This window comes from Suncus etruscus, chromosome 14, assembly GCF_024139225.1.
Source record: "Suncus etruscus isolate mSunEtr1 chromosome 14, mSunEtr1.pri.cur, whole genome shotgun sequence".
Taxonomy (NCBI): domain Eukaryota; kingdom Metazoa; phylum Chordata; class Mammalia; order Eulipotyphla; family Soricidae; genus Suncus; species Suncus etruscus.
The window spans coordinates 33,581,515-33,607,486 of NC_064861.1; the positions used below are offsets into that span (position 1 = coordinate 33,581,515).

Here is a 25,972-nt window from a genome sequence, read left to right on the forward strand (position 1 = left end):
CTCTGGGACTTCATTTCCATCTGGCTTAATTCTGTCCTACCCATAGTCTGGATGCCTCAAAGTTACAAACTGCCCAGGCCTGTGGAGGAAAGGAGAGTATAGGATCCCGGACAGAGAAAGAATAATATTTCATTACCCAATGATGGGAATAGACCACCTAATCCCCCCAAACGAGGCCCAAAACCTTTCTACTCCCATCCTGTAGAAAGGACAAAACCAGGCTGAGGGAAAACAGTAAAATACTCCATTAAGCTCTATCAGTCACAGCTCAGCACCAGTTTTTTTTTTGTTTTTGTTTTTGTTTTTGTTTGTTTTGTTTTGGTGTCAAACCCGGTGGCGCTCAGGGGTTACTCCTGACTCTGTGCTCAGAAATTGCTCCTGGCAGGGTTGGAGGACCATATGGGATGCTGGGAATCGAACCCAGGTCTGTCCCAGGTCGGCCGCCAACAAGGCAAATGCCCTGCCAGCTATGCTATCTCTCTGGCCCCATCAGCACCAGTTTTTGAGTTAGAATATTCACAAGCAGGGCCCGGAGAGATAGCACAGCGGCGTTTGCCTTGCAAGCAGCCGATCCAGGACCAAAGGTGGTTGGTTCGAATCCCGGTGTCCCATATGGTCCCCCGTGCTTGCCAGGAGTATTTCTGAGCAAACAGCCAGGAGTAACCCCTGAGCACCACCGGGTGTGGCCCAAAAACCAAAAAAAAAAAAAAAGAATATTCACAAGCAGCAGAGACATCTGTTAGAGAAGTAACTGGATCTGACATCCTGCAGGAGGCCTATCTAAATGTGTCCCATGACATCACCCTGGAAGGGATACTGCCAGAGCCTGGAGCACTCACTTCTGCAGCTGAGTGCAGCAGAGGAAGGTTAGGCCTGGATCTCTCTGCATAGCTTTTAGATCTCCTGTTCTGCAAAGAAATACTTTGTCTCTTGGCATGTGTGTGTGTGTGTGTGTGTGAGTGTGTGTTGGTGGTGGTGGTGGTGATATTGTCTACCCATTCCTTGTCTAATCCAGTCCAGAGAGATGTTTTCTTTTTGCCCAGATTTATTTCACACTGGGCACTTGAGCATTAGCTCAAATTAATCTGCTGCCAGAGGAAGTGAAAAAGGGTGTTGGGGGCTATAATATGACATCTACTGAGAAGAATCTTGCCACACTGACTCTGCTACACCCTCTTTTTTTTGGGGGGGGGGTTTTAGGGCCACACCCAGAGAAGCTCTGCACTCAGAAATCACTCCTAGTGGAACTAGTGGAACTCCTAGTGCTCTGGGAACTATATGGGATGCTGGGGATTGAACCTGAATCAGCTGCCTGCGAGGCAAGTGCTCTAGACACTGTACTTCTCTCTGTCCAATAGCATCCTTTTGAGAAGTGTTGCAAAACCTGGGAGTGAAAAATTCTATCAAAGTTCTTGTCAAAGGGGGCCAAAGAGATAGCATGGAGGCAAGGTGTTTGCCTTGCATGCGGAAGGACGGTGGTTCAAATCCCGGCATCCCATATGGTCCCCTGAGCCTACCAGGAGTGATTTCTGAGTGTAGAGCCAGGAGTAAGCCCTGAGTGGCACTGGGTTTAACAAAAAAAAATTTTTTTTTAAAGTTCTTGTCAAGGGGCTGGAGAGATAGCACAACAGTAGGGCATTTGCCTTGCATGCAGCCAATCCAGGACAGATGGTGGTTTGAATCCTTGCATTCCATATAGTCCTCTGAGCCTGCCAGGAGCGATTTCTGAGCACAGAGTCAGGAGTAACCCCTGAATACAGCCGGATGTGACCCCAAAACAAAACAAAACAAAACAAAAAAACTGAAGTTCTTTTCAGACTGTGCCTGTATTCCATCAAGAGTGGCCCTCTCTTGGGGCCGGAGAGATAGCATGAAGGTAAGGTGTTTGGCCTTTCATGCAGAAGGACAGTGGTTCGAATCTCAGCATCCCATATGGTCCCCTGTGCCTGCCAGTCTTTAGCTAGATAATACTTTTCATTAAAATGACCTCCTTATAATGAAAGATTTAGAGAATTAATCCAATATATACTTTTATAAAAAAAAGTATATGATAATAAATTCTTACTTCATTCAAATGATTACATTCAATATGATCTTTGGGGTTAAAAAAAAAAACCCTAAATAGGGGCCGGAGAGATAGCATGGAGGTAAGACATTTGCCTTGCATGCAGAAAGCCAGTGGTTTGAATCCCGACATTCCATATGGTTCCCTGAGCCTGCCAGGAGCGATTTCTGAGCATAGAGCCAGAAGTAACCCCTGAGCACTGCCGGGTGTGACTCAAAACCAAAAACCAAACAAACAAACAAAAAAAAAAAAAACAAAAGAGTGGCCCTCTCAGGAGTTCATATTCTTCAATGGAGAAGAAGGTGGCAAGTGGTACTGTGTAACAGAGGAGATGGCTCAGAACCTCTCTCACACTCCCTGCACTGTATGCCCACAAGGTGCACACTGGCAGGCTGGGCACACACATGTCATTTATACCATAGGCACAGGCCTCTGTACAAATTGCACCCTGTACAAATTTGCACTCTGTACAAATTACACCCCTCATACCCCAATGGAGTTGGGGGGGATTTGAGGAATTTGGGTCTGGAAGCAACTGCAGATACTAAAATTAATCCACACAGGTTAGGGGGATAAAATAGATTCAGGAACTTTCACCACAAGCTAGCTGCAAACAGGTAAAAAAAGCACTGGCAGGCAGACAGGCATGCTGTGGGACTTAAACTGGAAGAAATCTCTCTGACCAGAGATCTTTATTGGGAAGAGTAGGACCACCCCTACGGTTGGAGAACAGAGGTTAGGGGGCCAATCCAGAGGTTCTTCCTGCCCAGGTGGGACAAGTACATGCCAAGAAGAAATATCCTGAATAGTCTGAAAACCGGTGACTCCAACAGCACCCCATCTGCTGAGCTGTGAGTACCCTGCGCACAGGGTAGGTGATCTCTGGAAGACCCAAGGAACCAACCTATTGCTCTCTCACCCACTCTTTAGTTCCCTGCCTTCCTCCAAGTTAGTGCCTGGCCTGGGAGGGCTGCCTGGAGCCCTGAGCGCTGTCCTCGGTGCTGGAGGCCTTGCGGGGCATCCGAGTTTGAGAGCTTGTCAAGGATAGGAGGCAAAGATTTCCAACTCCATGGAAGTGGAGATGCCTGGTGGGGTCGAGCCAAAAGCTCCCCACACTGTTCAAGGAGGACTTGGAACTGCGCTTCCTCTGTCCAACAGCAGACATGAATCCAGGGGTCCAGCCCTGCAAGAAATGTGTCCGTCGGTAGCCGAGTGGCCATTTACTGGCCCTCCCAAGGGGTCATGGGACTCTCCTGGTTGTGTTTGAGACCAGGAGTGGCACCTCCTTTTAGTGGCACCATGAATGCCACTGTGTGTGGCATTTGGAGTCCCCTTCAACTCCACTATTCCCCCTCACACCACAGGTCTCAATAACAGTTTGGTTTGGTTTGGTATGGTGTGTGTGTGTGTGTGTGTGTGTGTGTGTGTGTGTGTGTGTGTGTGTGTGTGTGTGTGTGAGACATATGAGCAGTGACAGGACCCCTAGCTCTGTACTCAGGAATCACTCCTAGCAATTCTTGGGGACCTTATGTGTGTGACGGTTTGGTTTGGTGTGTGTGTGTGTGACAAATGAGCAGTGACAGGGCTCCTAGCTCTGTACTCAGGAATCACTCCTAGCAATTCAATAACAGTTTGCAGCTTTCTTTTTGGTTTGGTTTGGTTTGGTTTGGTATGGGTGTGTGTGTGTGTGTGTGTGTGTGTGTGTGTGTGTGTGTGTGTGTGTGTGTGTGTGTGTGTGTGACATATGAGCAGTGACAGGGCTCCTAGCTCTGTACTCAAAAATCACTCCTAGCAATTCTTGGGGACCTTATGTATGTGAGGTCCTGCTATCTTGTAACTACACAGAGTGTTCCCCCCTCTGGCTCCTGGTGTCCCCCCAATTGATTTCTAAGGGAAGATATTCCTAATCTGAGATCCCTCGAGGTTCCCGGCCAGGTATAGATAGGCCTTGCCCCATCTCTCTCTCTCTCTCTCTCTCTCTCTCTCTGATCCAACTCGTGGCTCTCCCGCATCTGCACTCTCCGGTGCTCGGAGCCTCCAAGTCCCAGGCCAGGGGCGTCCGTCCGTCCGTCCGTCCGGGTCCTCGTCGGAAAGGGGAAGCCTGCGGAGGCCGCAGGGAGGTCACCTGCTCGAGGTCAGGGGGTGCTCGGGCTCCGGCGGTTCGGCGGCGGCTCGGAGCTGGGGGTGGGGCGGGGGGCGGCCGGGACTCCCCTCCCCCGGCCCAGCCTTCTCCGCGGTGCGGTGCGGGGCGGTGCGGGGCGGAGCGGGGTGCGCTGCGGAGCGGGAGGCGGGCGCTAAAAATACCCGGCGGCGGCGGCGGCGGCGGCGGCGGCCTCGGCGGCGGCAACTGCTGGGCTGCGGGGCTGCCGGGCGGCTGCCCGCGGAGGCCGGACGGGCCAGGCCGGGCCCGCCACCGTCATGCTCATCTTCTTCCTCGTCTCGGGGGCATCGCTCTGGCTGATCGCGGGTGAGTGTCTGCCCCCGTCCTCGTCCCTAGGCGGGACCTCCCACATCCGCGGCCTGCGGTGGATGGAGTCCATCCCGGTGATGGTGGGGTCCGCAGACAAGGTTGCTGCTACTGCTGGGCTGATTCTTGAGGTTTTCATCTATATGAATCCAGGGCCTGGGGCCAGGTCTGGGCAGCGACTAGGTCTGCGGGACCCAACCCGGAGACTGGGATACCAAGGGCCTCTTAAGGACCCCCACTACCACCCTCTGTTCTCGCCCCCTTCACCCCTCTACACTCTGGGGAGGACAGACCGGCCACCCAGCAGGACTAGGCCAAAAGCACCCCCCTAAAACCAAGCGCCTTAGGGACTGTCGGTGCATCCCTTCCTTAGCTACTTCCAGGGTCCAAAAGCCAAGGGTATGTGTAGGCCCCAGGAGGGCCTGCAGCCCAGGACCGACGGAGTTCTAAGCTGGCCTTCCAGATTTAGGTCCTCGGTGAGACACCGAGTAAAGCATCCAGCTCCATCCCCAGGCTTTGTGTCCCCACTGTTGCAAGCCGCTTGCTTCCCCATCTCAGGAGTCAACCCTTTTGCCCCTCATCTTCTCCAAAAGCAGGCAGAGCCCATTTGGAGTCCCCTTCAACTCCACTATTCCCCCTCACAGCACAGGTCTCAATAACAGCTTGCAGCTTTTTGGTTTGGTTTGGTTTGATTTGGGGTGTGTGTGTGTGTGTGTGTGTGTGTGTGTGTGTGTGTGTGTGTGTGTGTGTGTGTGTCTGAGCAGTGTCAGGAATCACTCCTAGCAATTCTTGGGGACCTTATGGGATGCTAGGCAAGCACCCTATTCAAACTGTACTGTATCTCCGGCCCCCTCATCACCAATTTTGCTACCTGCACTGGCCACTCCCCTCTGTTAGGCTGGGGTTTTCTGGGGGTGCAATAACATTACAGAGTATCCACCACCAGAAAATTTAGGTTGAATTATCAGGTGAAGTGCTCGAAGTTTAAACTGGCCTTAAACCATATTGAATTTAGAGCAAATGTTCTACAAATGTTAGTGCTTATTACTTCATATTCTAACAGAGCATCAGAGGAGGTTAAGAGGGTTTTTTTCCTAAGCAGAACGAGAGTCAGTCATCATTTTGAAATATTTACCTGAAGCTTACAGGAGTTTAATGTTTATTATTTACATGCTTACAATTATTTTATAATTTACTATTCATAGACAAACTATCCTTTTATTGAGGTTAATTGACTTTCCAAATGTCACATGGGTATCTGCAAAAAAGATTCTAGCTTAGGTTTCCATTGATCATTCATTACTAAGCACTTAGTGGTAAAAGCCTGAACCTAGAGGGTTGGTGGGTCCAGAAATCATTTCAAACCACCTCTACTTGTCCTGAGTCTGGCTGTAGGACCCCTCCCTTGAGCAGGAGAGTGAGAGAGGCTGTAATCTCCTCAGCTTTCTAAGCTCCTTCTGTCTGCCAGTCCTTGATGCTGAACACAGCCCCTATGAACTTGGTGGGCATTCATCCAGGAGGCAAGGTCAGGGCTAGAGCTGGTGTCAGGGTTAAGGAACTGGAGTTATCAAAATGGCGGTAGTAGCATACACTTCTTATTACTTGGGTGATGGACTCAGAGCCTCTTGTGTCAGAAGCCCTTTCACCAACCCTGAGGAGTCCCCCACACAGAAGGGAAGTTTTCTGGAGCCTTGGACTTTAGTGGCAGTATGGAGGTTCCTGGAAGTTATTTGAACACACTTGGCAGGAGCCATCAGAATCCTGGGAAGAAAAGCCCCTTGGTGTGGGATACTGGGCTGAAAGTGGAATTGTGTGGACACTTATAGAAACTGGCCTTCAGTGCTGCTTCAAGTGGTCTGTCTTTTCCAGAGGTCAGGTTTCCCTGAGTGGGGAAACTTGCTCCATTGAGGGGCTGCGGGGGCTTTTAGGTGATCTTGCAGGGCTGTTCTTGGTGCAGGAACTTTTCAGTTCCACACTTTCAGTGCAAACAGGAAATGTCACATTTGGCATAGGGATACTGAAGATGATGTGTGGTACTCACTGGCTGGATTACTGGAGCTACACACTGGGCTTTCCTGAATCATGAGTGCATCTTGCTTTGAACTTTGGTTGGATCCCAGTCTTTCTTTGATAACAATGGGGTCTCCTGGGCTAAGACTGAGTTCATATTCTGCCTTGCTGCCAGGGGCCCATGGCAGCTACCAGATTTCTGTGAATCAGCAAAAATTAAAGGACCCTCAGAATGATGTCACTTTTAGAAGAATTATATGCTTATTGTCACCCAGTGTGGCCCTTTGGAGACAATAGCTGCAGGAAGAGAATGATTCGAAAGGTAATAGGGAGTACCCTAAAGGAGCCACTACAAAGAAGCAGCCTTGCACTCTGAGCCTTATCAACTCTGTTTCCCTCTAAAGAGACCAGCCTTGTATCCAGAGTCCACTTGTGTGTCGAGAGTAATAAACAAGAAAACAAATGAAATTGCTCCAACTTGAGTCAGACTCTGTGCCTGGCCTCGAGAAGCATGTCAGCAATGGGTTGGCATCTCCAGCTGCCTGTGTGTCCTGAAGCCAAGTAGAAATTCACCATCACACACCACTCTGCACAATTTTCTTTTTTAATTTTTGTTGTGATTTGGGGGCCCACCCAATGATGTTCAGGGGTAACTTGTGGCTCTGCACTCAGGAATCATTGCTGAAAGTGCACAAGTGACCATATGGGATGTTGAGTCATATGGGGTGTTGGACCTAGATTGTACTTGGGTCAGTTGTGTGCAAGGCAAACACCCTACCCACTGTACTATTTCTTCGGCCCCTCTCCCCTACCTCTTTTCTAGCTCATCCTTTACTCTATGCTAGTTTGCCATATTGCCTCTGAGAACTGCACTGGAGCTATTCACAGTGGGACATAGAAACCTCTGGTACAGTTGAGGGACACTTTCTACCTGTTTACCTAAAAAAGGATAAATTTCTAGCGGAGATCTTTGAGTGCTTTTATTTTCCAGGAGGCTAAAGAAGTTTGGGAACAGATGTCTAGGCTAGTAGTGCAGCCCTTTGTTCTTATACAGAATATCTTGTCCACAGAATATCTGCACAGCCACACCCTAATGCTAGAAGACAGCTGTGAGGCTTTGCAGCTTGTGGGCATCTGCCAGAGGCTGAGTTCCAGGTAGAGTCAGGCCAGAAAGAGGGGTGTAGGAAGAGGTGGGAGGGGAATTGGGTCTTCACAATCTTGTACCTAGGTACCCTGAATTGATTGTGGCAGGCATGTGGAATCTGCATGGGAGAGGATTCTATTTGGGGTGGGCAGAGGAGGTCACAGTTTAGCTACAGTGGCTAGGCTGAGCAATGGGCAGAAAGTGGTGGGCGGCTGTTGAACTGCTGTGGCTGCAGATAGATGAATAGCTGTGAGCCCAAGGTAACCCAGGTGAGGCCTGGGAGCAGTAGGGGTTGACTCTGCTGGGGTGAGGAGGATCTATTTGTGACTAACCCATTATGACTGTAGGTGTTAGGATCAGGCTGATACAACTCAGCCCACCAGCACCCAGAGCCTGGCGGCTCCCAGTAGATTGAAGACTGGTAAGAGTCCTGGGATGCCAGGACCCAGAAAAATGGTGGAGCTGAAGACAGAGCAGCAGGAGACACACCTCATGAAGCAAGTTTGGCTAAAAACATCCTGCACAGAGCCTGTGGCAGGGAGCTTCACCTGGGGGATCACTCTGACCTCAGTGTCTTCACACCCGCCCAGCCTAGGAGAAGATACTGGAGCATGACACCAGGGGGCAGCAGAACCCACTCGTTCTACTCTGGCTAGTTTTCTGCCCCTTAGGATTGGAAAGGATATCAGGTTGACCTTCAAAGGCTGGGCTTGGCTCAGCTATAGCCCCAGATGGGACCCAGCCTGTTCCCAGTAAACAGAATTGAGTTTGAGGCTCTGGCTTGTTTGTAAAAGGAGACAAAAGTTACAGGCTTTTTACACTGCCTAACACATAGTAGGCACTCAACTATTCCTTGAATAATCTCGTGTGTGTGTGTGTGTGTGTGTGTGTGTGTGTGTGTGTGTGTGTGTGTGTGTGTTTTGGGGTGCTCTAAGAGGGGGAAGTGCTTCCAACATGCTGATTTAATATTTTCTTGAAATTTCCCTATCTCCTACCATGTGTCATGCTCTGTGTTCTGATTCTTTGCCAGACTTCCTCGATTCTTCTCCCACAATAGTGCTGTTACTTCTATTTAAACAGATGAGTCACTGAGGAAGGGGGTTTAGGAGGGGACCATTACATAGTACAACAGCTCGTTCAACTGTATGTCTGTTGGTACATACATACAGCACATCAGTTCAACTGTATGCTTGTTGTTTATATGTCAGACCACAAACTCAGAATTGCTATCCAGGGAGGGACCAGAGGCTGGATCAGTCAGATTTGGGCCTCTTTGGCAGTATCCTCATCCAGGGAGTGGCCCTTGGACAAGAGTATGTTTAAAGAGAAGATGCATGTAAAATGTCCAGAGCAGAGTATGGCACATGGGAAAGGGCTCATTGGATGCTTATGAAGATTGTATCAAGCCTTTCCTAAAAAAGAGGATGCAGGATTCTTTTTGTTTGGTTGGTTTATTTGTGTTTTGGGCCACATTTGCACAAGGTTGTGCACTAAGAAATTACTTCTAGCGGGGCCGAAGAGATAGCATGGAGGTAAGGCATTTACCTTTCATGCAGAAGGTCATCAGTTCGAATCCCAGAGTCCCATATGTTTCCCCATGCCTGCCAGGAGCAATTTCTGAGCACAGAGCCAGGAAAAACCCCTGAGCACTGCTGGGTGTGACCCAAAAACCAAAAAAAAAAAATTACTCCTAGCTTTACTCAGAGATTTAAACTCTGCTTGAGAGCATGCAAGGCAAGTGCCCTACCCACTGTATTATTGTTCCTACCCCTGACCATGCAAGATTCTGAAATACACAGAGGAAGGTGGGAAAGAGAATGCACTTCAAGCAGAGATAGCTGCATGAAGGGAAATTGGCAGTAGGAATAAACAAGATAGAAAATTCTGCTTGGTCAGTGCTTTCACCAGGTTCTCTTCCATAGTACTAGAATACTAGGCCACCCAGCTTGAACTGGATTCTGTTTGGTGACTGTACCAAGGGCATTAGCCCAAATTTGGCATGTGGTTGGCCAGGGTGACACTATTCTGTGCTCCACAAGCCATATGTATACTCTGATGACACAGATTTTCCTGCAGCAAAGTCTTGGACCTCTTCTGTAGCTGTGTGATTGGTTTTGTTCATAGGCCAAATGCCTCCTCTCTGACCCTACCCAGAGTCAGGCAGACTATGTGTACAGAAATAAAAGATACCTGAATTTCCAGAGAGTAATTTATTCTGATAATGTGATTTATAAACCATTATCTCACCAGCAGTTGATTAGCAAATAATAGACTTCTTAGAGTGTGCTCCTTGGTCCTTGAGGGGTGGTGCCTTGTTATGGAGCTGCCAGGCAAGCAGGTGTACCCATAGACAATACCAGGGGAGCCTTCACTGACATGAATGCTGAGAACTCAACAGCCAGAGGTGACTCAGAAGTGTTTACTGAATGAATGAGTGGATGGATTAATGAAGGAACTAACCCAAAGTCAAAGGGTGATTTTATGGGTAGTAAGCTTCTCTGTGAGTGATATTCTGCTGTCTCTTTCAAGCCCCAAGTCTCTTGGTAGGCTGAAAGTTCTGACCAAGAAGAGGTAAGAGGAGGCTTTGTTCTTTCTCTTGCTGACTCGGTGTGATAGTGTGATGGTGTGATCCCTTTCCCAAAGATATCATGAAAACCCAGGGGCCCTAGGATTGATTGGAGAAAGAGAATCTTGAGGGTGTAGTGCTGTGTTAAGGTTGTTCTTCAGGATGTCTAGTTGCTTAGTTCCTCTAAGAACTCCTGGTCAGTGTGGTCATTCCCATATGTCATTCCTTTGTGTGCTTCCTAATTCATGTGAAATTTGGAGTCTGTAGTAGGTAAAAGTGGGTAAGTAGAAACTAGGCTGGGACACATTGAGCTCTCTATTCTGAGGCCAACCTATAATCTCAGAGCATGAAGGATGTCAAAGATCAACAGCCCTTTTTAAAGACATAGTCCCTCTCCCAACAACTGGCTCAGGGAAGGTGTTATATGTGAAAAGTTGGGAGTGACTGGCCTCTGACTAGCTATTTGCCCCTTGAGGACTGTGTTCTGGTATAGCTGTCTCCTGGGGTTTTAAAGCTGAGAGTCAAGCCAAGATGGTGCCAGTGAGGGAATATTTAGCAGCTCAGTTTTCAGATCCTAAGATAAGCAGGTCCGAGTTGACATTTGCTGGGGCCAAGAACATCTAGGGTTTGACAAATGTTAGAGAACAGACAGGTAAATCTCCTTGAATAGGCAGTTCTGAACCAGAGCCCAGTGACCAGCTCCAGGAACCCTGCCCCGATCCAATTAGGAGCAGGGGAAGATCATGAGGAATGGAGCAGAGCATGGCCCTCTGCATCTCTGTCCAGTGAGTATTGGCTATGGGGACTAAGATTCCTCCCCCTGCACCAACTATAGCAATAAACTGTTCTTGGAACCTGCTGCGGTTCCTACTGAATAGGCAAACAGCCAGTGGAAGGAACAGTGAGGTCAGTTCAAGTTTGGGCAGCAAGGCTAGCTGGAAGTGCTACGGCAGTGCTACAGACATATGGAGATATGATGGGAAGAGGTCAAAACTTGTGTCCATAGCAGCAGGACGGAAGTGGGCCACTGTGAGATTACAGGAGACATTGGCCAGAGAATAATGGAACAGTGAGTCCCCAGAAGCTAATGAGAGGAATGCATTTATCCATATGAAAAAAGGGAAACTCAGCTGAGGCCCATTTAGTCTCAAAGTGCTCCTATGGGAAGGGAACAGTGCTTCTGGCCCTCTACTCTGTCCTCTGTCCTCTAGAATGGGAGGGTTTTTCTGATATCCCAGGACTTTGCCTAGTTGCCAGTATTATGGTGGCAATGCCTTGCAGGAAATGAATTAGATGTGGCTTTCTGGGGAACATCTACTCACTTGGACTCTATTTCCCACCTTGCTGGTAGGCCCTCCTCTGTACACCTTGGCTGTACCTTAGGAGGTGGTAAGAAAAGGAGGTAGAACTGATGAGAGATGTGGAGGTACAGGTCCCTGCTCTTCTGGTCATGGCTCCCTCAGCAGGGACAATGATGACTGAAGCCCCTTTTTTATCTGAAAGGAAGTATCCTTTTTCTCCATCTCCTGCCTGCTGCTTCTCTGCCTAAGGCAGCTCCTTGATCTCTCAGGGACATGCCTGCCCTGCCCTCTGAGCTATGTGGCACACTGTGGCAGTTGAGGATGGAGCAGCAGCACATGGTTATTAGAGATGTGTGATTTCTTTGAACCAAGATACAACCAGGGCTTGCAGGCATGGCTGTGGCACAGGACACTTTCTAAGTAGTCTTGTCCTGGATTTCCTAGTTTTCCTCTCAAGCCAGTGCATCCTGTATGTGTGTCTGTGAGGTCTGGCTGTGTTCTTGTCTGCTGACAGTGGTGATTTGGGTCGCATCCATGCTCTAGATTAGAGCCTTTGAGACTCATGCTGAGGCTCTCTCACTGTCTCTGCTGACACCCGAAGTTAGCAGAACTGCCATTTCCACCTTTAAAACAAGACTGAAGTCTGTCCTGGTTTACTGCTTCTGCTGAAGATGAGTCCAAACCCTGATGTATCCCCAAAGCGAACGATTTCAAACCAGGTTCCCTCGCTAGGGTCTTCACACACCACAGCCTCAGCTTGAGGGCAGCACTGCAGGCTGCAGGCAGAGGGCGCATGCGAGCTCCATGCCTCAGCTCTTGTGCCTGTGAGGTCTTGTAGCACCCCATGTTTGTTTCTTTTTTTCTTTGATTTATTTTATTTATTTATGTATTTATTTATTAAGTTTTTGGTTTTTTGGGCAACACCTGGTGACGCTCAGGGGTTATTCCTGGCTATTCGCTCGGAAATCGCTCCTAGCTAGGGGGACCATATGGGATGCTGGGGATCCCATATGGGATGTCCAGGCCTGTCCTGGACAGCTATGTGCAAGGCAAACACCCTACCTCTGTGCTGTCGCTCCGGCCCCACCATGTTTGTTTCTTATTTCTTTGTTTGTTCACCACCCACATCAGGACAGTTCCCCAGGTTCCCTCTTACGAAAAAAAGTTACTAAGGTCAAAGATTCCAGCAAGTAGGACACTTGGCTTGCATATTACCAGCCAGAATTTGACCCCGGACACACTATAAAGTTTCCCAAGTACTAGAAACAATAACTAAGCATAGACACTAGAGTGAACAATAACTGAGCATAGATACACTGAGCATAGCCGGGTGTGACTCCAAAACAAACCATAAAAACTACTACACCAATACCAGCCATTTCTAGTTTTCACAAAGAATAGAGACACTAATGCCTGTTTCTTGCCTGAATTCTGACCTGACATCACTGTAGCTCAGTGCCCTCAGAGACCTCTGGCTGTATTTGAGCATATGGTGGTTAGTGGGACTCCTTTAATGGTGCTCTCGGCACAAACAGCTGCCAACAGCCTTTCTCGGCCAGCCAGGACCTCGTTTTGCTTTGGTCTGAAAGAGATTTTTGTTTCTGGTGAGAACAGACTAAGCCTGGCCTGGCGCCTGGAGCCAGCGCAGGAACACCAACTCTTTCATGTGCCCAGAGTGGAGAGACTGAAGAGACTGAGCAGCCAGGAGTGGCCCTCCCCTTGGCGCTGTAGGAGGCGCTCATTTGCATAGTCCCCATTCTTCCTGGCCTTGAAAAGGGGGCCTGATTTCTCGGTGCTCCAGGCCCCATTGGGGCTGGGCTACTTGGCTTGGCCTTAACCCTGTGGCTGCCATAAGGTCCCATCAGTCAACAATAGAACTTGATGGCTTGAGGACGAATAGAAGGCTGGAGGTGCTTGGGGCTTTCCCTCAAGTAGAGTGGTATTCAAACCTGTTTCTCCTCATGGCATTCAAAAAGAGAAACTTTGGGGGCTCGAGAGATAGCACAACATTAGGGTATTTGTCTTGGAAGCTGCTGACCAGGGACTAACCCAGGTTCGATCCTCAGCATCCCATATGGTCCCCGGAGCCTGCCAGGAGTGATATCTGAGCCCTGAGTCAGGAATACAGTCAGGTGTGCCCCCCCCCCCAATAAACAGAATAAAAAGAGAGAGAAACTTTATTTAAAAGTCTGAGGAAGCCAATGAAGTTGTGAATCACATTTGTAGAAAATTAACTCTTTGAGGTTTTTTTGTTTGTTTGTTTTTGTTTTGTTTTGTTTTTGGTCACACCAGGCAGCGCTCAGGAGTTACTCCTGGTTCTGCACTCAGAAGTCACTCCTGGCAGGCAAGGGGAAGAGGGCCATATAGGATGCCATCTGTTCAAATCAGCTGCATGCAAGGCAAACGCCCTACCGCTGTGCAGAAAATTAACTTTTAACCTGTTTTCTGTTCTGTGAGAAAAATGCTAGAGATCTTGAGGTAAGGGGCAAAGAAACCTTGGTGACTCCTTGCCACAGCTGCAGTTCCTTCTCCAGGGCTCTTTGACACAACTTGTCCAGGTTACTAAATGTCATTTGGAAGGCCTGAGACTTTAGACAGCACCAGCCACAATCTTTGCCCCTCAGTCCTCCCAGTCTCAGCTTCCTGCCCCAGTCTTTGGTGCAGCCGGAACTCTGCTCTCGCCCAAAAAGTCCTGGCAGCTCACAGACTTCAAGTGACTGCCCAAAGTGTCTTTGTCAGAAATATTTCTATCTACATGACACGGAGCCTTTCCTTGCTGCTTTAAGGGCCTTACGTCATCTTGACCCCATTGAGAACAACCCTGGATCCCTGTTCTGGGCTGAACTCTGCAGCCCTGCGTGTATTCAGCGGTGGAATACTGCTCTCCAGCCCCACTGGCCATCTCGAGGCCTGTGACAGGGAAAGGATCTTGTTTCAGCCCCAAACTTTGGCTTCCTGCACCCAGGACTAGGCTTGGCTTGTGTGGTACTCATGGTTCTTGTGTGGTATTCATGGTGCAAGGTTTCTTGTCTACACTTCAGAGTTTAGTGTGAAAGGAGGAACCAGGAGGTCGGGACTCGTCGTCTCCTGTGACTGTTCCCAAAGGAAGCTTTGCCATTGTCTTAGCAGTTACTGAGATAATTTAGCTTGGGGAATTTTGTGGGGCATGGTTTGTAGCGAGGGCTACATTTATCTCAGAGCTTGTGAAAGACACTGTGTTTCTTCTGTTTGCTCTTCTGTTCTCAAGGCTGTTTGCATTTTTAAGTTTTTGGAAGGGTGGTTGGAGCCTGGCTTCCCAACGCTGTCCTGAGGAATGTGAGCCCGTGTTCCCTGAACTGGGCTTGGGGTGAGTGAGAGTCTTGTTGGGAGACCAGACTGCAATTGAGGGAGCAGAGAAGGCCATTGAGGCTACTGCCTGAACAGAGCCTATGACTGGAGGGAACATTGTCACAGATGGCTGGACTTGGGTCTTTCCACATTCAAGTGTTGTATTTGAGCCTTCAGGCTGCTCGGGGAGATTCGGTGAGTGAACTACTTTGTCACCCAGCAACCCTGCAATGTGGCCTGCTGTGGGTCTAGTCTGGCAATTCCCAAGTCAGGACGGCCCTGGGCCTCATCTCTGCCCCAGTTGTCTGTGGTTTCTTTGACTCTAATAAAAGCCCAAGGGGAAGATAAAGGAAAAAGCCCTCTCGTGGCTATTATGTCCTATGCAGTGTGGGGAGGGGTTGAGGGAACTTGACCATGCGAGCCCGGTTTCCCTATGTGACAGTAAAGCTTGTATTTTCCTAAACCTGATCACTGTCCCACCTCCACCTTTCTTGGGCCAGAACCACTGCCTTGGTGCTTTGCTCCTAGCACTCTGGCACTACCAGCCAAAACCTTGGTTGTGGCCACTATATTTCCTGCCCCAGAAGTTGCTCTGAGCATCATTAAAAGAACCTTTCATCTTTTTGTCTGTTTGTTTTTGGGTCGCACCCAGCAGCTCTCAGGGATTACTCCTGGCTCTATGCTCAGAAATCGCTCCTGGCAGGCTCAGGGGACCATATGGGATGGTGGGATTCGAACCACTGACCTTCTGCGTGAAAGGCAAATGCCTTACTTCCATGCTATCTCTCCAGCCCCCAGAACCTTTCGTCTTATTGAAATGTGTCCTCAAAGATGCCTGGAGAAAAGTAAGGGCTCTACAAGAAGGAAGTAGAAGATGTTTTGAGGCTGAAGGTGGGTCCTCAGGCATACTGGTGGGATTTAATGGGCCTTGACTCCCAGCTGAGTAAGGAGCTCTCATGCCTGGCCCACATGGGAGGAGGAGCTGTGAATTCAGCCCCAGGGAAGGCCTGGAGGCCTGAGGGCTCTAATGTTGCCAGGCATTTTTTGCAAACAGGTCTCCAGAGAGAGGACACTTAGGGGATGCCTGGGAGTCTTGCAGCAGAGGCTCTGGATGGGATGGACACTTCAGACTAGGGTTGGAAAGTTAGTCTGGACTCACCTTCACCACCTCACACAGGCTACCACAGGCCTGTAAGTACTACCACATGCTCACTACGAAGTTGGAAAATTGAAAGGGACATATCTGAGGTGCCTCCTCACCCCTCACCTTAAGGAGTTTCAAGATGTGCCTGAGAATCAGTGTCCCAGGCTGCCTACCAGAGGGGTGGAGAGTTCAGAGACCAGCTTTGACCCCTCATGCCAGGGCATGGATTTCAGCTCTCAGGTAGCTGGGCTCTGGGCAGCCAAGAAAACATCTCTCTGAGTAGGTGTGTGTGGTGGGGGATTAAGTGGTCCTGGGTGCTTATGCTGGCCCCTTCCCCCAAATCCCTCCACCTGCTGACCCTGACCTCTTGCTCTGGGCACTCCTCACCCCCCTGAGCATGTCAGAGAAGATATTTCATCCCAGATCTGCCTATTTCCTTCCTCTGCAGGAATACTAATGGGAATTTCTGTGGAGAGGCTAGTACAGCGCCCTCTACCATTCACACTGCCCAAGAGCAATGCATCTCACAGTCTGGTCTACCCAAGGGCTTCCCTGGCCCCCACATACAGACCCTGGTTGTAGCTCCCAGTCCCTGGCCCCTGCAGCATGTATGAAGAGGCTTTGCCCTTAAGCAATCCATTTGGCCAACTCCGGTCTGGGACTGAGACTGTGTGTAGGCCGGGAGGGATGTGAATTGGTAGCCTGGCAGCGTGGGGGTTAAGGCAGGATGGCTTAGCTGTGAGCTGATCTGAGCCAGCCCCGCCCTGTGTGCACGGGGAGGGGGGCAGCGGGGGCCTTGAGGGGCCAGCAGCTTCTCATAGAGCCTGTGTGCCCAAGTCCCTGCCAGACCTGCATTACCAGCTGCCTGGGAACCTCTGCGACACACGGGTCAGGACACAACTCTGCTCCATAGAGCAAGCGTTGCCTGTTGCCATCGTTGCCTTGGGCTGTCCCCTGGAGGGCAGACTCAGGGCAGAGCCTCTGCTGCTTCTGAGCTTTGTTCAAGATGTGGTAAGCTCTCTCCCGGTACCACACACCCTTCACCCTTCGCAAAGGGAGGCTGGTAAGAGTGGAAGTCGGGCTGCAACCTCACAGTGCCAGGAGCCCGCTGCAAAGGTGGGAACCGTGTAATGTGCTTCTGCAGGGTGAATATGAGCCAACCTCTGTGCTGCGTGTTGTCTTCCCTTTGTGCCTAGCCCAGCTTTCTATGCTGGTAGGTTTGTTGGAAGGGTGGAAGGACTTGTCAAGGCCGTGCCTCTGCCATGCATCTTAAATCAGGGTTTGGATCCAGGTTCCCTCCAACATCAGAACTTCCCTAGTAGGCAGACTCTTTCCCAAGCCTGTTGCTGGGGACCCTGGGGCCTCTTGGGGCAGGAGGTGGTTTCCCCCAATGGTGCTCTTGCCAAGGAGGTGAGGAAGTACTTTGATCACAGCTGCTTTGTGCTTTCTCTCCATTTTGTGCCCACCTCGGAAGTTTTTCAGAACTCCAGAATCTGAAAAACATCAGCAGAACCCCCACCTCATCTCAAGATTATGGAGGGAGGTGGAGATGGTTCTCAAGTGAAGGAAGAAACAGACAGAATCAGGAGGGAGGATCTCCTTGCTGGCAAGAGTTCGGACATTTGTTCTGGGATAGTGGGGTGTTCAACAAGACTTTGGAGCAGTGGCAGGAGATGGTTACTTTGTGAGTCAAGAGAATCATTCAGTTCTCAGTGGAAGCACAGCTGGAGAAGCTGGGAGAAGTTTGAGGGGGCTGAGGTGCTGCACTTGCTGTGGACTGGATGATGGAACCAGGACAAGGCCAGGTACCTTGGGAATGGAGCAGAGCAGATGCTGAGGTTGCAGATGCTGAGGTTGCAGATGCTGAGATGCTGTGATTGTCCCAACAGCCCATAGCAGCAGAGAGAATCAGTCTGCACGTGCTAGGCCAAGGGGTCAGGACAGCAGATGGTTTTTGGAGCTGAGCCAGGGGGACCTTGGGGCTTTTACCTCAGCCATCCTTAGGTCATCTGCCTTCCTCCTAGGCTCCCTTCCTTCCATTTTCTTCACTTCCTGGGTTTCCAGAATGATGCCTCTTACAGCTCACCCTTCATATGTCTTAAGCCTGTAGAGGATGTGGGGAGATGGGAGAGTCCAGGCTCACTAGCCTATGTGACCACTTAGCCTTTTAAACTGTTCTGTGCTGCAGGGGAAGAGGTTGTGCTTACTAGGTGTGCTGAGGACCAGGTGAGTATTTACAAACACTTGTGGCAGTTCACTTGGTAACACCAGCTCCATTGCTTCCCTGGGGTGTTCCTCAGCCCCCCATGCTCATGCTATAAGCAGGAGAGCCTCTTGGGGCTGGAAATGAGGCAACAATTGCCCTTACGGACTCACCAGGTCTCACCAAAGTCGCTGAGGGTCAGTGGAGCCAGGGCCCTGGGAATAATAAAGTGAGACGGCTGTGTAGCCACAGCTCTGCCCTGCCCCATGCCAAGGGCTCAGTGGCGCAGGCTGGCTCGGAAGACCATGTCCTCAGAGGACCTGCACTCACAGCCCCGTTCAGAGGCAGCTCCCAGGTCTGAAGAGAGTCATAGGGTAAATGGACTCTGAGTAGGCTTCTGGGCCTAGAAGTGTGACACTGCGGCCAGTGGGGTGGATACTAGACAATATCCACGCCTCCTGGGAGAAGGGGTGTTACCTCTGCCACCACACCAGGCCAGTGGCTTCTACTGGACCCAGCTGTGCAGAGATAACAGATTCTAGCCTGTTAGGCTACACTTCATTTTACCTAAAACAAAGATCATCCCTGATTCCTTTGTATGTTTGTTAACAACTTGTATTTACCCCAAAACAGAGATTGTCTTACTTATAAACCTGGGTGGGACTAGCTCAGGCTAGCCTGAGCTATCTGTCCTTATTGCCTCACGTAGGGGTGGTCTCTGAATTCAATAAAAATGGCAGTTCTGGCAGGCAGCTTGGTGCCTTGATACGAGGTTGAAGACTACCCAGACTACACGTGTTTCACCCTCAGCCCAGTTTGGATTATTTCATGCACAATCATGATTCAGACTCACTCACTTGGGGTTGGAGAAAAGCTGGCTTTTCTGAGGGTTCAGCACACTGCATAGGAGAGCAAGGACTGTGGGCGAGTATGGTGCAGAGGGGCAGTGTAGTACGAGGCAGAGGTGTTTATGCTGTCATTTGAGCTGTCCCTCTGATTCTGTTTGGTGCCCATATCAGGAAACTTCTGCAAGAGCATCTGTTCCCTCCTGGTGGTGTGTATGTGGCACTATAAAGTGCAACAGTGCATAGAGGGTGGGTTCCCCCCCACCCCCAGTACCAGGGCTCTCAGTGAGCTCCATTTCCCTTTCCTGGTACTGGGGAGCATTGGAGGTGAAAGCACAGAATTTCTGGAAGCCAACCTAGCAGATTTTCAGTCTGGAGACTCATATATGATTTCTTGGGTTCCTGATATTATTTCCTGGGCAGAATATTTTATTTGTTAAAGGCTTGATGGACCCTAACTCAGCTCTAACATCTGTGTATTTGCTTTTTTCAACTTGGGTCACCTTTCTTCTTGGTCTTTTGGTCTCAGTGTTCACATTCCACTTTCCAGCATCTCCATTGACTCCCCAAACTTTACTTCCCAGCACTGCTTGCTGCCTATGTGTCTCGCATGGTCCAGGCAGGCCTTTGTCTGGATGAGCAGAGGTCACCTGAAGGCCTAGGGGTGGGTGTGTCTGTAAGCAGCTGTGTGGGTGACCTGGGCATTCTGTTTTTTTTTTAATTATTTTATTTTATAAAAAAAACATTTATTTAGGTTTTGGGGCCACGCCCAGCGGCACTCAGGAGTTACTCCTGACTCTGTGCTCGGAAATCGCTCCTGACAGATTCAGGGGACCATATGGAATGCTGGGAATAGAAACTGGGTCCATCCCAGGTCAGCCATATGCAAGGCAAATGCCCTATGACTGTGCTATAGCTCCAGCCCCCTACCTGGGCATTTTAGACTGTGCTCTCTGTTGATCCAACTGACTTGGTTTCTCTACAATAAGGAAGCCACCTGGCTACTTGCCTGGCATCATCCCCAGAGCATTTTTTTTCTTGGTGAACTCATTGTGGGCCATAGCTGAGCTTTGGCTCTGCCTATGGAAAATCTTAACTTGATCCATATTCCTGGAGTGATTTGCTCCTATGGGATGGTCTCAAAACTGGTCCTGCTGAAGAAGATTTCCAGTAAAACTAGAATTCCAGTTCAGGCACTCAGTGAGGATGCTCTGGCCAACTGAGGATTCATTCTATTCCCCAATGATCCAAGGAGCAGCCAATCTCTGACTTGGGGTGTGCTGAAACCTGAAAGGCCAGTTTCAGAGCCCTGTCACCTCTGCCTGGTATGGGGACCAGCCTGGGCTCAGGTCTTCCTGGGCACTGACAACACACCCTAGTCATCATTGTGGTCCCCACTTGATTATAACTGCCAGATGCCATATGAAGGGTTTTATGTGCTGAAGTGATAAGTCCCCATTTCAAAGTTGGAGAAACAGAGATTCAAGGAGAGGAGGACTATGTTCAATCTTGCATAGATGATAAGTGAGAGAGAAGTTTGAACAGTGGGATTTTACTGGCTTCCTTTATGGGTGTGGTGGTGCTACAGTTTAGTACACACGTCCTTCTCTGGGACTGGCAGAACTCTAGTGTCAGGGCTCAGACAGTCGCAGAGTGGCTGCTGCTCAGTTTCTCATTGTGCACCAAGAATGCTGTTAACTGGTGAGGAGGGTGCTTGGTGCTCTGCAGTCTGGAGCCCTTGCCAACAGACCTGTGTGTGTCACAGAGCACTTCCAGCATCAGTCCAAGTGGGCAGTGACAGTGAGGAGGTTCAGTAAGACTTAAGAATTCATTGTATGCCCCTCCAACTACTTTAGTTCTGGAAATATCCAGACCCTAAATCTCAAAGAGCGTGGCAGACTTCTCTCTAGGAACCAAAGTTAGTTACCAGCGCTTCTCAGAAAAACAGCCCACTGCCTACCCAAGGCATCCTCTATGTCCTTGTGATAAATCCCCATGTCCACTCAGCTTCAGCTGGAAGCATAACCCCTGAGCACTCTGGAAAGAACCACAGATGGTGAAAATGCTTCTCAGACAAGCAAATGGAGCTTCACTGAGCCCTTTCTTTTTAGGCCCTGGGCCTACCAGACTTCCCCTGCCAGGTGTCAGAGCATGTCCATGTCCCCAGAAGGTTGGGAGGTAGCTACCAGCCATGGCCCTGGACCTGAGCATCTGGGTCTCCAGGAAAGTGGCTCAAGGACTGGTTGCTCAGATTTCTGAGGTTTCTGGCCTCTTCTGGAATAGGCCCTTCCGGGAGACCAGGAGCATCAGGAGATACTTCACCTCAATGACCAATGCTTGGCCAAGGTCTCTTTGTCGCTAATGATCCACAATAGGCAGAGGACAAAGCCCAACTCTCCTAACCTAGCTAACAAGGCCTTCACCCTCACTCTTCTTCTCCTCTTTCTGGCAGAGTTAATCCTCTCACTTCTGGAGAAGATGCAGACACAGGAGATCCTGAAGCTACTGCGACTGCCCGAGCTGGCTGATTTGGGCCAATTTTTCCGTAGCCTTTCAGCCACCACCCTCGTGAGTATGGGTGCATTGGCTGCCCTTCTCGCCTACTGGTTCACTCATCGGCCCAAGGCCTTGCAGCCACCATGCAACCTCCTGATGCAGTCAGAGGAAGTGGAGGTGAGTAGGGTGGGGGTAATAGGAAGTAGTCGGTGGAGGAACTCTTGAAAGGTAGAACCCAATGTGGAATTTGTGTGACCCAGAGAAGTTTTTTCCAGAGACTCAGCATCCAGCCACTAAACTTTCAGTGGCCCTGAGCTGGATCCTCCAACTGCACACTCTGCCTCTCCCAGGAATGGAGGCTGGAGAAGAACTTTGTGTCACCCTAGCACCAGGACTCTGGTTTGCCTGCTTCTTGTGTTAAAGATCTGAGCTTGTTGGTCTCTCAGTAAGCAAGGCTTTAAGGGGCTTTAAGGTAAATCCATCCCCCACCCCCAACACCTTGCTTTTAGCTCTGGCCTGGTGCTGGGACCCAGAATTGAGCCCATCCCAAACCATGCCCCTCTGAACAAGGATGCTCAGGTGAGCGAGCCACAGCTTGCAGGAGATGTAGGTGATCGGAGCTAAGTTGGGGAGGCCCCATGAGGTCTATTTCTCATTGAACCAAGTTGTCTTTTTTGTTTTTGTTTTCGTTTTGTTTTGGTTTTTGGGTCACACCTGGCAGTGCTCAGGGGTTACTCCTGGCTCTACGCTCAAAAATCGCCCCTGGCAGGCACGGGGAACCATATGGGATGCCAGGATTAGAACTAACGTCCTTCTGCAGGGAAGGCAAACGCCTTACCTCCATTGCTATTTCGCCGGTCCCCCAAGTTGTCTTTTATATAAATATTACCTTTTCCTAAAATGTATTCATTTTGAATGAATAATATATTTATACCTTTGCAAGGACACAGGCCTTTTCCCTTTCTTAGTTTCTCAGTTCTGCCCAACGACTGGCCATGAGCACTGGGGTTGAGCATGAACCTTTTGCTCTTGGTGGTGTGTCATGGCCATCTGGTCAGTGCCAGGGAGGAGATGGTGCAGGCTGACATAGGCCAGACTCTCCAGGCCTTCCCATGGGTGGCAGGGACATGTGAAGATCAGAGGGCATGGGAGCTCTGGGAGACATGACTCATAGGGTTGGTGAGCTGGGCAACGAAGAAGGGATGCAGAAGGGTGTTGGGCACGGCCTTTGGTGACCACTGATCTGGGTTTGAATATTGGTATTGATTCTCATTCGTCTTGTGGTCCATGGAAGTTTCCTTTCTCTGAGCCTCAATTTCCTCGGCTCTCAAGCGAGTGACAGGAGTCACTGCTTTGTGCAGTCAATGAAGTATGTGGGAAGAGGACTCAGAGGAAATACTCAGATTCCTTATTCCTGGGAAGCTCAACATTCAGTGCATAGGCGGGAACCACAAGGAGATGGTGTGGCAGCACTGGCTCTTCTGGGGTTTGAGTAGTCAGGAAACACAGGAGCCCTCTGGGGAACGATGGTCAGGGCAGAGCCAAGCATAACTAGATGCCAGACCTAGGGTTGGAGTTAATAAAATTTGGATAGAGGAAGAATGGGGAGTGACTGTGTCTCAGAGTGGAAGCCAAGAAAGTCACCTGTGCCCCTGACTGGGAGAACAGGACACAGCTTAGGTTTTCCTTCCTGGGAAGACTGATTTACTCCTTTGCTTCTGCCTCAGGAGTACAGAAAGTAAGAGGGTGGCAGTGCAGTAGGTAAAGGAGAGTGATAGAAAAGAGGGGAGAGGAGACCTGATTATAGAGTCCCCTGTTATGTTTACTCTGTGCTATGTGCTCCGACACCTAATTCATATCCTGTCTCTTACTCTACCTACAATCCTCCCCCATGCTTCCCTTTGTCCCTCTCTGGTTTGGAGATCCTGGAAATACCTACAATTTACAGATCACACTTGTGCCTTCTGCCTCTGCATTTTCACCTGCCTCTGGCCAATCCCTGCCCCAAGTTCTGCCTGTCCAACCCCTTCACATTCTTCATAACCCTGCTCAATTGATATCCCACTAGACAGGTTTTATATGTACCCAGTTCTCAGAAAACTCCAGAAGAAAACTCTGGAAGTTCTCAGAACTTCCACTATAAAAGGTTGAGAGCTTGGGGCTGGAGAGATAGCATGGAGGTAAGGTGTTTGCCTTTCATGCAGGAGGTCTTCGGTTCAAATCCCGGCACCCCATATGGTCCCCTGTGCCTGCCAGGAGCAATTTCTGAGCCTGGAGCCAGGAATAACCCCTGAGCACTGCCGGGTGTGACCCAAAAACCAAAAAAAAAAAAAAAAAAAAGACATATTGGGCCGGGCGGTGGCGCTGGAGGTAAGGTGCCTGCCTTGCCTGCGCTAGCCTAGGACGGACCGCGGTTCGATCCCCCGGCGTCCCATATGGTCCCCCAAGCCAGGAGCAACTTCTGAGCGCATAGCCAGGAGTAACCCCTGAGCGTCACAGGGTGTGGCCCAAAAACCAAAAAAAAAAAAAAAAAAAAAAAAAAAAAAAAGGTTGAGAGCTAGGTGCCTGTGGTTTTGAGTTTATCTCTTTGTTTTGTAACTCTCACAGTTTTCCTCCTATCTGACATTCCATGAGGTGATCAGCCAGCATAGTCCACTTTGCACTCATAGGAAAGGTGTCTCTATATCAGGGCAGTGAGGGCCTGGAGGAAGTGTGGCTTAATGGAAGGGAGGAAGAAAGGAAGAAGTCTGTCTTATCTCCCTACCTCTCAGAGCAGAGGTTTCCTGAATCCTTGCCACTCTGCCCTGCTCCCTCTCTGCCTCTACTCCTGGAAAAACACCTTTAGCCCAGTCCTTGTTATGTGAATGGTGGACGTAGCTTTGTCCCCTAAAGACGACTGTTTTGGAGAGATTTCTATAGGGGGCCTCCTTAGTGGTCCTTAGGCCAAAGGGCCACTCCCAGAGATACCCAGAGGAAGCATGTGGTGCCAGGGATATAACTGCAAGCCATACTGTGTCCCATTGAGCATCTGCTTGGCCCCTGTAACTGATTCTCATATAGGACTTTAGCAGAGTCACGAGCAGCTGGGGAGTTTTTGAGAGTTTGATTCTGATGTATGGGTGTATCCTGGTTCTAGCTAGACTCTATTCTATTGTATGATTGGATTATGGGTCATTTTGTGAAAGCTGACCTGGTGTGTGGGTGCTGCATGTTTGTGAATTTGGAAGACTATGAACTGGCCTATTTGTGAAAGCTGTGTGTTTGTGTGTGTGTGGATTGGATGTGTATAGGGTGCATCCGATATGTAGGGTGTATCCGTCCATGTGTGCATAAACATCGTAGAGGAGATCAATGGAGGGAATAGATGTCAAAGGGATATGAACATCTGTAGAGTGGATATGTAGAATAGATATGAATGTCTAGAGCAGATATGTGGCAAGGATATAAATGTCTGCGGTACGGGTATGTGGAGAGAAATGAATTTCTATAGAGTGGCAGGGATATGAATGTTTGTAGAGTGGAAAGTGGAGAATATATGAGTGTACATAGAGTAGATACGTGGAACAAATGTGACATCTCTATTGCAGATATATGAAAGGGAATGGCTACCAGTTGAAAGAATATGTGGAATGGATATGACTATATGTAAAGCAGATATGTGATGGGGATATGAATATCTGTAGATACATGGAGGGGATATGAATTTTTATAGAGAAGATATGTGGAGGGCATCTGAACTTCTGTAGAGTAGATCTGTGGACAGTATATGAATGTACATAGAGCAAATATGTGGAACAGAGATGAACGTCCATGGAGTGGATAGATGGAGCAGATAGGAATGTCCATGGAGAGAATGTGTGTCTGGGAAATGAATTCTATAGAAGGACTATTGTTTTAGACTGTGTGTGTAACTTCAGAGTGTGTCTCTGTCCTAGCTGTGGAGCATCCACACTATGGACAGCCTGGGGCCCACCAGTGCCATCTCCTGACACTCCTGCCTGCCTCAGCCAGTTTCTCTGGCCTGTGCTTGGCTCCTAGGACAGTGGTGGGGCCCGGCGATCTGTGATTGGGGATGGCCCGCAGCTTCTGACCCACTACTATGACGATGCCCGGACTATGTACCAGGTGTTCTGCCGTGGGCTTAGCATCTCAGGTGAGAGGGACCTGGGTGTGGCTGGGGCAGGGGATGAGCATAGCAGGAGTAAGAGTCTATCTTCAGTGAATAGAAACTGCTTTTAGCTCCTCTCCTGTCCAGTCAGAGAAGTGGCCAGAGGGCTCACCTCAGCTCTGTTACAGTCCTTAGAACCAGCTGATTGTGTGCCAAAAACTACTGCATATACTCTAGTAGCCTTGGCAGTCACTTATGAACCAAACTGCCCAGGGACGCCCCCAGGGTCTTTGCCC

The 25,972-nt window shown here is 49.5% G+C and overlaps 1 protein-coding gene across 4 annotated transcripts in view; it reads left to right on the top strand.

Moving 5' to 3' along the window:
• Positions 1-4,399: 4,399 nt before the first annotated feature.
• The window catches only part of ACSL6 (acyl-CoA synthetase long chain family member 6), a 79,532-nt gene continuing 57,959 nt past the window's right edge, over positions 4,400-25,972 (top strand). For 2 of the 4 annotated variants that reach the window (XM_049786731.1, XM_049786732.1), the window contains exons 1-3: positions 4,400-4,532; positions 21,525-21,745; positions 25,607-25,721. In XM_049786731.1, coding sequence (XP_049642688.1) covers positions 4,484-4,532; positions 21,525-21,745; positions 25,607-25,721 — 385 coding nt within the window. In that variant the 5' untranslated portion in view covers positions 4,400-4,483. The other 2 variants (XM_049786734.1, XM_049786733.1) reach the window with 2 other exon arrangements.